This window comes from Aotus nancymaae, unplaced genomic scaffold, assembly GCF_030222135.1.
Source record: "Aotus nancymaae isolate 86718 unplaced genomic scaffold, 86718_ANA_hifiasm-v0.15.2.pri h1tg000040l, whole genome shotgun sequence".
NCBI classification, from domain to species: Eukaryota; Metazoa; Chordata; class Mammalia; order Primates; family Aotidae; genus Aotus; species Aotus nancymaae.
The window spans coordinates 19,398,237-19,410,747 of NW_026988454.1; the positions used below are offsets into that span (position 1 = coordinate 19,398,237).

At 44.4% G+C, this 12,511-nt stretch overlaps 1 protein-coding gene across 3 annotated transcripts in view; it reads right to left on the reverse strand.

Moving 5' to 3' along the window:
• The window catches only part of SASH1 (SAM and SH3 domain containing 1), a 278,424-nt gene that overhangs the window by 195,172 nt on the left and 70,741 nt on the right, over window positions 1-12,511 (reverse strand). Inside the window, exon 1 of one of the 3 annotated variants that reach the window (XM_064360589.1) lies at window positions 10,501-10,877. The exons of 1 other annotated variant lie outside the window; for it this stretch is intronic. In XM_064360589.1, coding sequence (XP_064216659.1) covers window positions 10,501-10,644 — 144 coding nt within the window. In that variant the 5' untranslated portion in view covers window positions 10,645-10,877. Of the gene's footprint in view, window positions 1-10,500; window positions 10,878-12,511 lie in introns of those variants that run through there. One more of the 3 variants, XM_064360588.1, reaches the window with a different exon arrangement.

Consider the following 12,511-nt stretch of genomic DNA (forward strand, 5'->3'; position numbering starts at 1 on the left):
GCGGTGGCACATACCCCTAATCCCAGGTACTCAGGAGGCTGAGGCAGTAAAATTGCTTGAACCGGTGAGGTGGAGATTGCAGTGAGCTGAAATCGCACCACTGCACTCCAGCCTGGGCGGCACAGCAAGACTCCGTCTCGTAGCAAAAATAATAATAATAATAACGATGTGACAGGTTTATTTATTTCAGGCTTATAGTTCTTCCTCAAACCATAACGAGTCCTACTTCTGCCATATTTACACAAAATGCATGGTCAAGTTCTTCGTAAGTCTGGTGCAGCCGTCATTATATGATGGCTTTATAAATTCTTGACTGGAAACCTAAGACTCCTAATTAAAGCTCAAAGATACAGAATGAATGATACGCAGCCCTCACAAAACTAGCTGCTAACTGAATGAAACCCTGGGAAAATAGTTTACACAACAAACAAAAACGAAACAAAAAATCAGGATTAAAAAACCGATTTAGTACATTCATGAATCCATCACACAAAAAATGAAATCATTAGTTAAGTGGATGCTTTTAATATTTTACATGTTTCTAAATAAGTAAACTATTCAAAGGCTCTCTTATATTACTATGTCACTTAGACACATTTAAAAAAACTAAAAATAGCAATGCAGATACCATTCACATTTTCTCTCTTTTTGTCTTTCTGTTTTGTTTTGTTTTGTTTTGACACAGTGTCTTGCTCCATCACCAAGGCTGGAGTGCAATGGTGTCACCACAGCTCACGGCAGCCTCGACCTCATGGGCTCAAGGGATCCTCCTGCCTCAGCCTCCCAAGTAGCTGGGTCTACAGATGCATGCCTGGTTAACTTTTAAAAAAATTAATTTTTTTTTTTTGTAGAGATCTGGTCTTTCTTCCTTTCTTTCTTTTTTTTTTTTTTTTTTGAGACAAAGTCTTGTTCCATCACCAGGCACACGGCTGGAGTGCAGTGGCGCAGTCTCAGCTCACTGCAACCTCCACCTCCCAGGTTCAAGCAATTCTCCTGCCTCAGCCTCCAAAGTAGCTGGGACTACTGGTATGCGCCACAATGCCCAGCTAATTTTTGTATTTTTAGTAGAGACGGGTTTTCAACATGTTGGCCAGGATGGTCTCGATCTCTTGACCTTGTGATCCGCCCACTTCAGCCTCCTGAAGTGCTGGGATTACAGGTGTGAGCCACCGGGCTGGCTGAGGTGTGGTCTTTCTATCTTGCTCAGGCCAGTCTTTAACTCCTGGCCTCAAGCAATTCTACTGCCTTGGCCTCCCATAGTGCTGGGATTACAGGCATGAGCCACTGCACCCAGCCAATAACTCACATTTATGAACTGCTCATCATATATCATTCGCAGTTATCATTATTTATTTATTTATTTATTGAGACAAAATCTAGCTCTGTCTCCCAGGCTGGAGTACAGTGGCGCGATCTTGGCTCACTGCAACCTCCACCTCCTGGGTTCAAGCGATTCTCCTGCTTTAGCCTTCCCAAGTAGCTGGGATTACAGGCGCCCACCACTATGCCTGGTTAATTTTTTATTTTTGGTAGAGACGGGTTTTCACTATGTTGGCCAGGATGTTCAAACTCCTGACCTCAGGTGATCTACCGCCTCAGCCTCCCAAAGTGCTGGGATTACAGGCATAAGCCACTGCACCCAAGCTTTGTTCTCGTTATTTAAATCATCTTCACGAGGACCCAATGATGTGGGTGGCTGTCAACTTCATTTTACAGATAAGAAAACTGAGGCACACAATAATTAAATAACTCACCCAGGTCTCATGTACAGTAAGGATAGAAGCCACAATTTGAACTCAAACCATCTAAAATAGTTTATTTGCTCTTAACTTCTTTACTATTCTACCTTTCAGTTTTCTTAGAGATGTTCAATTAACTTTGGTCTGACTGTTTCTAAATGTTCCAACTCACAGATTAAGGTTGTTACTCTTCACTTTCGAAACTTTTCTTTTGAAGACGGGGCATTTCCAAACAGGGAATGCCACAAAGTTGTTGGTTTATTTTAAAAGGGAGGTCTTTAAAATTCTATGAAAACAGCCAGGCGCAGTAGAAGCCTAAGGTCGACAGTTCAAGATCAACCTGACCAACATGGAGAAACCCCATCTCTACTAAAAATACAAAAATTGGCCAGGCATAGTGGTGCATGCCTGTAATCCCAGCTACTGGGGAGGCTGAGGGAGGAGACTTTCTTGAACTTGGGAGGTGGAGGTTGCGGTGAGCTGAGATCTCGCCATTGCACTCCAGCCTGGGCAACAAGAGACTCTGTCTCAAAAAAAAACAATGAAAACAGACAAAGACAAACTCATATAGCAAAGATAAATATTCTTGAACTAGAATATTCCTTTCCTCTACAAATAATTTAATATCGAAACACTGTATTTGCACATACAAAAAAACATAAACATGTTTCAGCTCTAGGTTAAAAAATTGTTGGCTAATAGCAAGACCAATGCAAAATTATGATTAAAGTCAACAAAGTCAAGGGTGCTTAGGATAAATTTTAAAGAAAACTAGGTCCTACTAGATTAAGGGCAGTTCAAAAAATGAAAAGGTAACTAGGACTCAGGGCATATCCCAAGATTTTTTTATTCTGCTCCTCAGTGGCCCTTAAAATTCATGTGATTCTCATAATGCATTTATTTTCTCTCTTACTACCCTCATGCAAGAGAAAGAATGAAGCCACAATCAGGCAGTGATGGGTGGACACATGGAAACTTACTCACTCACTACTTGCTGTAAAACGAAACTAGCAAATAGTGAATGAAACATCAAAATCAACCATGAATAGAATTTGCATCTGACAGCCAAGGAGAAGTGCAATGTATCTCTGTGAACACAGAGAACGTTAGTCTGAAGAGCAAACATAAATACACACATATTTCTGTTTTCACCAATCATCTTGGAAAGCTGAAAGCCATAGAAGAGCCTTTCAGGAAAGAAAAAACTACTATTACAGAAAGGAAAAACCAGCCCTTTCTCAAGCGTTTGTCTTCTGAGTCTCGGAGTTACCATAATGCCTGGGTACCCAGTCTCCAGGATGGAGATGTCTGTATTACATGACTTGACATGCCAGGAAAGATACAGGATAGGTTATCTCTATGAGGCGTCTCTCCTCATAAAGAATTAATGCAGCCCAGTGAAACACTTCAGAGAACAAAAGAAGGAACATTGGATATCTGGCTAGGAGCAAAGCTAATGATGAGCAGACGCACCATTTTCAGGTCTTGTTACAAAAGTGAATTAATAAACAGATGAGCATATCACTTGAAAAATGCCGTAATTTATGTAGTCACAAAAATACATTTTATCTCAAAATTAGTCTGAAGGTTTTGTTAATTCTTATAGTCTTAGTCTGTACTCATAGGTATTAAATGGTATCACTGATTGTGAGAGCCAGTCTCTATCCATTTATATTCACTCTTTTGAGACCAATTTCATTTTTACTAATGACAAGAATGTGTATCAACCATGTAAGCACATCATCTATTACAGCAGGATTATGACAGTCAAGTCTTAAGCAGAAAGCAATCAGGTAGCACCACAGCACTCTTAAAAACGATACAGGCTGGGTGCGGTGGCTCCCATCACTTCGGGAGGCAGAGGTGGGAGGATCACTTGAGGTCAGGAGTTCGAGACCAGCCTGGCAAACATGGTGAAACCCCAACTCTACTAAAAATACAAAAATTAGCTGGATGTGGTGGCACAAGCCTGTAATCCCAGCTTCTCACGAGGCTGAGGTGGGAGAACCGCTTGAACCTGGGAGGCCGAGGTTGCAGTGAGCTGAGATCGTGCCACTGCACTTTTAGCCTAGGCAAGAGTGAAAATCCACCACACACACACACAAAAGATACACGACAGGTTTTCCTCTTAAATCATTTACAAAATTGAGTTATGGTTTTGCAAATGAATCAATCTGCATTGACTACATATTTCCCACTATTTACTGTACTCTACAATTAGTTTTTAAAAGAACGATTTAAAGATCTTTTAGTGGTGTGCATGTTGTTACAAATAATAATTCCTCTCTTTTAAGGAACCACATTCTATCATTATAGAGAGACAGGTACACAGATATTTGTACATATATACATGGATAGATACTTTTTTCTTATTTAAAAAGAATTACAGATGAAGAAGCCTCGCTATGTTACTCAGGCTGGTCTGGAACTCCTGGCCTCAAGCGATCCTCCAGCCTTGGGCTCCCGAAGTGGTGGAATTACAGGCATGAGGCGCTATGCCTGGTCGTTTTGTCCTTTAGAAAGAAAGAAATTCACAAGACATACAACATCTCTAAAATGTCTTGCATTAACTCAGCCCACTCTTGAGTATAAAAAAATTATCAAAAGAAAGTTACCATGGAGCAGTCCTGATGACTATAGACAGTGCATGAAGTGTGGGGTCTCTGGAGGACGGAGAGCAGGTAATGACGTGATGCATAAACATCGGATTGAGGCTCTCACCATCCCTACCTGGATCACTAAAGTAATCTTCCTTCAACCTCACCACCAAGCCATCGCCTACCAAAGTTACTTTTCCAGCCCAGCGAGGTGGCTCACGCCTGTAATCCCAGCACTTTGGGAGGCTGAGGTGGGTGGATCACTTGTGGCCAGGGATTGGAGACCAGCCTAAACCCTGTCTCCACTAAAAATACAAAAATCAGCCGGGCGTGGTGGCGGGTGCCTGTAATCCCAGCTACTTGGGAGGCTGAGGCAGGAGAATCCCTTGAACCCGAGAGCCAGAGGTTGCTGTGAGCAAGATCACACCACTGCACTCCAGCCTCCAGCCTGAGAGACAGAGCGAGACTTCTTCTTAAAAATAAATAAAATAATGCCGGGCGCGGTGGCTCACGCCTGTAATCCCAGTACTTTGGGAGGCCGAGGCGGGTGGATCACGAGGTCAAGAGATTGAGACCATGCCGGTCAACATGGTGAAACCCCGTCTCTACTAAAAATACAAAAAAATTAGCTGGGCATGGTGGCGCGTGCCTGTAATCCCAGCTACTCAGGAGGCTGAGGCAGGAGAATTGCCTGAACCCAGGAGGCGGAGGTTGCGATGAGCCGAGATCGCGCCATTGCACTCCAGCCTGGGTAACAAGAGCGAAACTCCGTCTCAAATAAATAAATAAATAAATAAATAAAAGTATTAAAGCCACTGACTTAGTCTTTGGCAAAGAAGTGAGCATCCAGATGCCTGAGTTCTGCCCCCTCTGTTTTCTGGAGCAAGTCTTCACACCCAGAAGCCCTCCAAACCCTCCTCTCCAAACGAGAGTTGAGGGCGCATTTTCCAAGGGCGCTTCAGTCCCTTCCACTACATAACCCTGCAACTTCACGTTGAAAGTCCACAAGGCTTTCTTCAGCTGGCTAAAAGGAACATCATAAAATTAAGATGAAGTCAGAATATTTGAAATGGGCTTGACTCTGAAATTCTAAGCTGTAAAATTAAGTCATTAGCTGACAGGCACAACACAAGACACCTCCCAAGAGAACATGTAAATTAACTGCTTTCAAAGGAGTTAGCATTTTAAAAGCCCCCTCAGGATCTCACTAACATCTCCCCTTCCCCCACACTCGGCCTAAAACAACAAAGGAAAGGAGGGACACGTTTTGCTTATTTTAGGGGTTTTCTTGTTAATTTTTTAGGATTGGAGTAAACAGTGAGATAGAATGAAGATAACAGTTCTGTGGACTGATGCCTGGCTTTCTGTAGCTTTCACAGGAGTCAGGGTAGGGGAAGGTTCGCAGTAACTCTACACAGTGGATACTTTCTAGGCATGCTGGGAAATGGGTGTAAATTCTAGAAACAGAGCAAAACAGAGGAAATTTCAGGTTTGGGGGAGGTGCATCTTGCAGGGTCCTGCAAACAACCGGCACTTATTAACCCCCTTCCCAGTCAGCAAGTAGATTTAAAGGCTGGGTTTCACCTTAGAAGGCCTCAAATCCTGGAGGCGGAAGCTGAAGAACCATCACAATTTACCAAATGGATAAATCAGTCCTGAAAAAAGGATCTTCCACACCTAACCGTATCTACCAACCTTAGCAATTCCTGCTCTTAAAAACAACCCTCCCCTACCAAAAAAAAGGAATGCTGTGTCTGCCAACTATGGAGTAAAGAAAAATGAGTAAAATTCCACAGGATTCTAACTGTTTTGCACATCTGTCTACGCAGGTCACACGGAAAGGTGAAATGCTTTGAAAACCTGGGGTGACTACATGTTGTAGTGTTAGTGGACAGAATGGCACATTTCACAAGAACGCCAAGGTTTAAGAGCTCAGAGCTTACAAACACGTTGCAGTTTATCATTACAGTTTTCCAGTGGAAGCACCAGGATTTTAATTTGCCTGATGAAACTGCCCAAAATGTAGTTTCAGCCACAGCAGAATTTAGTCACGTCTTTATAAATGTATCCCATCATATTATAGCAGGCACATGAGTCTTGACAGAACAATGTTTTGATGTGACTCTTGCATTTAAGAAATACACACTTATCCCCCTCCCCTTTTTCATTCAACAAAGCCTTGTTCTCAGCACCCAGTTAAGTCAGGCGTACTGGAGATAGAAAAATGAGTAAGACACTGACCCTGCCCTCCAGGCACTCACAATCTAGTAATTTTTTTTTTCTTTTTTGCAAGTTTGTTTTCTCTTAATTCTATATCCATTTATATATTCACTTATTAGCATTTATTTATTCTAGCACCGCTCAAACATTTTCATGCTGTAAATTATACTATTATTTCTTTTCTAAATGAGCACTTTGTTAACAATTATCTGAAAGCAACTATTTGGTGCTTAACTGTGCATGGACTGAATTAATCTAAATGCAAAATGTGTCCTAATGAAGTCAAACAACCATCCTGTATTTACGGAGATCCATGACTCTGGGGCAATACTTTCACTGGGTTGTAACCAACAAAATCCCTGGAGGACAACAGCTCAGTAAAGTAGCGCTCATTCACCTAAAAATGGTTTTACCTACTAAGCTGTGAGTTTCGTCAAGTTTCCACACACAGCATTGATAGGCTGTGTGGTTTGATTTCCACAATTAGAAGAATCTGAAAAAGTAAAGTAGAATTGTGCCTGAAATCTGCTAAGGAAAACGTTCAGATGTATACTTTCCCCACTACCTCGCCTCTCCTCTTCAAGTTCAGTATGGAAAAAGAATCTTGTAAATCACATTTCACCTAAAACACACAGGATTTCTAAATGTACTGAATTACATTTCTACTGAGTTCATCTGAGATAGTTAACTATAGAGCCTCATGACATCAGGATCCCTACTGGTGGGGCCAGCGACTGGAGACAGGTCTAACATTGTCACTAACAAGGTATAGGCCATTGGCCAAGTCACTTCACCTGTCTAGACTGACAAAATGACTTCAAAATTTCATATTTTAAATAAAAAGGGAAGGAAATGATGTCTTTTGTTTCATCGAGAATAAACTGTCAATTTTGTGTCTTGATGTATTTCCCCAAAGATGCAGTTTTTATAAACACTTGGATGACAGTTTTCCCTCCCTTTTAGCCTGATGTCTCCCTACAGGACCTCTACAAAGGAGCACTAAGCCATGCCTTCCTTGAATTTTACTAAGAAACAATCTCCATGTCCGTTTACCCCAGATAAACAAGAGAAAAACATGAGCAGACACAAGCCGTCTGGGATAAGGTTTACATTCTTCCCAGCCTGACACTGAATGATTAGCAGAAGTACATATTTTCTTTGCTCCTGCATCTGCCCTTTCAATAGCAGGTTTGAGCTTCTGAAGCCCCACCCCATCTTTTAACTCAGCCAAAGAACACTCTGACCCAACAGTGCTGGAATCTGCCAGGGAAGGGAAAGCAAATCTGCAGAAAATGCCACCTGCCAACCCTCTTCCCCAAAAGTACCCTCAGCCCAGCTTTCATTTTGGCAGGCCCCTGACCCTCTCCACCCTCAGCCCAACACCCTAGAGTAAGGGATACAATGGGATACTATCAAACCAATTTCCTCAGTGACTGAAAACTTAGAGCTGGATTTAGGCAAGAAATAAGATAATTTAAAAACAGTCTATGGCCCAGCACGGTAGCTCACCCTGTAACCCAGCACTTTGGGAGGCTGAGGCGGGAGGATCACCTGAGGTCAGCAGTTCGAGATCAGACTGACCAACATGGAGAAACCCCATCTCTACTAAAAATACAAAATTAGCCGGGCGTGGTGGCACATGTCTGTAATCCCAGCTACTCAGGAGGCTAAGGCAGGAGAATTGCTTGAATCCAGGAGGTGGAGGCTGCTGTGAGCTGAGATCAAACCATTGCACTCCAGCCTGGGCAATAAGAGCAAAATTCTGTCTCAAACAACAACAACAACAATAACAACAACAACAAAGTCTATCACCACAACTTTAAAATGTCTATTGGGTTTTCTGGAACTTCGGTGAAGGATCATATTCATCTGTAAAGTTCAGAAAAATGCAAAAATAAAACATTTAAATCTAAAATATATATTAAATTTAGATATATATATATATTACACTTAGTATGTAAATGTACATTGTATGCATATTTATATACAAATTTAAATACTGGAGAGAGAGAAGAGAAAATAAACTTCTTTATTTTTTTGAAACAGAGTTTCGCTCTTGTCACCCAGGCTAGAATGGTGGAATCTCGGCTAGCTGCTGTAACCTCCGCCTCCCGGGTTCAAGAGATTCTCATGCCTCAGCCTCCCGAATAGCTGGAATTACAGGCACAAGCCACCAAGCCTGGCTAATTTTTGTATTTTTTTAGTAGAGACAGGGTGTCACCATGTTGGTCAGGCTGGTATCAAACACCTGACCTCAAGTGATCCACCCACCTCAGCCTCCCAAAGTGCTGGGAATATAGGAGTGAGCCACAGTGCCCTGTGAGAAGATAGAAATCTTTAACCAACCCTCCCTGGTTCTCTGTATAGCAAGAATCATAAATACCAGTGGTCACCTGAAAATGGAGTAACTGAGCCTTTAGGATGTCTAGAAGGAAGAGGCACAAGACTGTTTGCAGGAAACAAACAACCTGAAAGAGAGCTACATTTACTGAGTCTCTAGTATATGCTAGACAGTCTGCTGAGTACGTGATGCACACGTCAACCCAGCTAAATCTCAGAAACCCCATGAAGCAAGTCTTCTTTTCTTCAACTTTCAGGTGATGAAACAGGATCAGAGGGGTTGAATAACTTGGCCAAGATCATGTAAACAGTCAACTGGAGAGCTGATATTTGACCTCGTATAACTTACTTCAAAGCCCAAGAATTTAATCACTGTGCTAAAAACTGTACACGGTTTATCATTCCCAAAGAACTTTTTTCACTCCATCTCTTCCCACTGGAAAAATACAAGATCTCGGCCAGACACGGTGGCTCACACCTGTAATCCCAGCACTTTGGGAGGCCAAGCCAGGCGGATCACGAGGTCAGGAGATCGAGACCATCCTGGACAACATGGTGAAACCCTGTCTCTACTAAAAATACAAAAATTAGCCGGGCATGCTGGCGTGCGCCTGTAGTCCCAGCTACTGGGGAGGCTGAGGCAGGAAAACCGCTTGAACCTGGGAGGCGGAGGTTGCAGTGAGCTGAGATCGCACCAGGGCACTTCAGTCTGGGAGACAGAGTGAGACTCCGTCTTTAAAAAAAAAAAAAAAAAAAAAAAAAAAAAAGCAAATCCAGAGCCTTTTCCGATAATCTGCACATCTGGCAACTTCCAAGTCTTTAAACTGAAGTTGTCTTCTATGTGTGGATTAAGATGTCTAACAGTAATAACCCTTACCCATCCGATTCCAGTCTACCTGCATAACCAGAGCTCCGCCAAAGCAAATCTATTAATTCCCCAAGGTATTCAACTCTGAGCAGGTTAAAACTTCATCCTCCATACAGATGAACTGCTTCCCAGAAACTATGCCAAATCCATGGGCGGTTTTAGTCACTGGACATTTCAAAATACATGACAGCACAGACTTAGCAAAATAAGTCCTATTGTTTTAGCCCGAAACATATAAAAGAAATATATCCTGTAACTGCACAAACCGAAAAAGTGCAAACAGTAGGCGAACATTTTGGCAGTTCTGAGTAAGGAAATGTTTGTTTTCCCTCTCATGATCACACAACAAAAGGTGAAGAGATAAACATCAGTAACATCAGCCTTTTCCCTCATCCAGCATCAACCCAATATTTATTTACATCTACCCTTTGAAGGCCTCTTTCTCGCCTTTTCCACACCAACATCTCAGCAGGTGTCCCAGAGTAAACTGTGAAATATCACGCCGATTGTTTAAAAAATACCTTTTGAAGGGACCTGTGACTGGTTATTTTTTAATTAGGGTTTGAAACCCTATACCGTGTGTATTTAACCACCCCCCGCCCCCAAAGAACCAGAGCCAGAGAAGGACGCCTCTGCGGAGTGGGCTGCCCAGTGGGTGGGCGAGAAGGGAACCCCCGGCTTCGGAGGGGCAGCCGCGAACCCGCTTCCTGCGCCGCCCCCTCCCCAGGTAACTCACCAGGATGCCCATCACGTCGGTCCAGAGTCGGGAGAACGCCTCGGACGTGCCAGCGCCGGGCTCGGGCTCCGGTTCCGGCTCCGGCGCGGGCTCGGGCTCGGCCTCCAGCTCGAGCCCCGGGCCAGCCGCTCCCGCGTCCTCCATGGCCGTGTCCCGCGCGCGGGCCGTGCGTCCGGGTCCCCGCGGCGCCCTCGCCCCGCACCCGCGCGCTGCCGGCCCGATGCCGGGTCCCCGCCCGCCCGCGGCGTCACCGAGCCGCGCCCCCGCGCCTCATGCCCCGGCGGCCCCGGCCACCCCGCGGGGGCCCCTCGCAGGCGCCCGCACCTCTGCTCTAGGTGGCCGCGGGCTGCGCGACTGACAACTCCAGAAACTTTCCCACCCCGCTCCGCGAAGCAACAGGGTAGCAGGAGGCAAAGTCCGCACCACTGAGTTTTACGGCGGGGAATTCGCTCGGTCCCGAAGCAATTAAACCCACGGCAGAGGCGTTTCTTCCTGTGACGGGGACGAGCTAACGAAGGCACGCGACTCGTTCCTTGCAGCAAGTCCGGGCAGGACCCTGCAGGGGTGACCGCGGCGCTCTGGATCTCGGAGGGAGCTCCCCGGGACCCCTCTCTTCAAAATGAGCTCTTCCAGCTCCACATGACTCTCTCCCCTCGAGGCTAAAGAAAGCGTTTAGCAACAAAAGGTGCTCTGATGTCAGGCTCTTTGCATGGAAATGAGCCTCGGACAGGAGAACAAATCGCCTGTTGAAAGAGCAGCCGCGCCGCGGTCTCCGGCCCTCACAAGTTTCCAATCACGCTATTCACGGGGAAATGCTTTTTGGTCACAGAAACCCGGCAAAGTTAATTTTTAAGCGACTCCCGCCCAAAGGCTTCACAAGTAGTCCGTGTCGTTACAATCCCCGCCTCGGCCCTCGTGAAGTCAAGCGACCCAAGGAATTACAACCCTGCCTCTGCCAGCCAAGACTTCTCTGCAAAAGGAGTGTGAAAGCTTGGGCACGAGCCATTGTTTGGATCATTTTTTTATGAGTGGGGGCATTTTGTCTCCTGAGTGCCTACAGTGCCATGCATTGCTAGGGCTTTCGGCTAATTAGGGGAAATGCGCTTTGGGTCTTAATTATTCCTTTACAGTAAGGACACAGGGAAAGGCTATTTTCAAAACTAAATTCAAATGATCGTGTAGGCACTCAGCCTACACACACGTGGGGCCCTGTGTGTGTTTTTCCAAGGGGAAGCTCCAGGATTTGTTTTACAAGGGAACTAGCGCTGGAGGGGTGATTTTCCTTTTTGTGATTCTATCTTTCAAAACCACTCAGAATTTTCCTTGGAAAGTGACAATGCACGTCACATTCGATTTGGTGATTGATCACTTTTTAAATAGTTAAGAAACCACATGGAGTTTGCCCCTCTGTTAGGGCCTTGTGGTTTTAAAAAAAAAAAAAAAAAAGTGAGATGCCCCAGGGAGAGAGCCCTTGCATGTTTTCCCCGTTTCTTGTTGTTTGTGGTTTTTGTTTTGTTTTTCCTTCTGAGGCCACTTAAAAGAAAGGAGATAAGAGCATGTCCTTGAATTCCCCTTGCTAAAGCATTAAGTGCTAGGAGCACCAATCAATGCAATGGGTGAATAGTCCTTACAGGAAAGTTCAAAATGTAAAAATATTTTCAAATGTAACTAAATTTATAAGCCCAATCCCTGATAACTTTTGTGTGTTTTTGGCAAGTGCAGTGGCTCGTGCCTGTAATCCCAGCACTTTGAGAGGCCGAGGCCGGTGAATCATGTGAGGCCAGGATTTGAGACCAGCCTGATCAACACAACCACCCCCTCCCCTCTCTACAAAAAACAAAAGCAAGAGTGTTGGGGCATGCCTGTAATCCCAGCTACTCAGGAGGCTGAAGCACAAGAATTGCTTGAACCCAGGAGGCAAAGGTTGCAGTGAGATCCTGCCACTGCACTCCAGCCTGGGTGACAGAGGAAGACTCTGTCTCCAAAAAAAAAAAAAAAAAAAAAAGAAGGA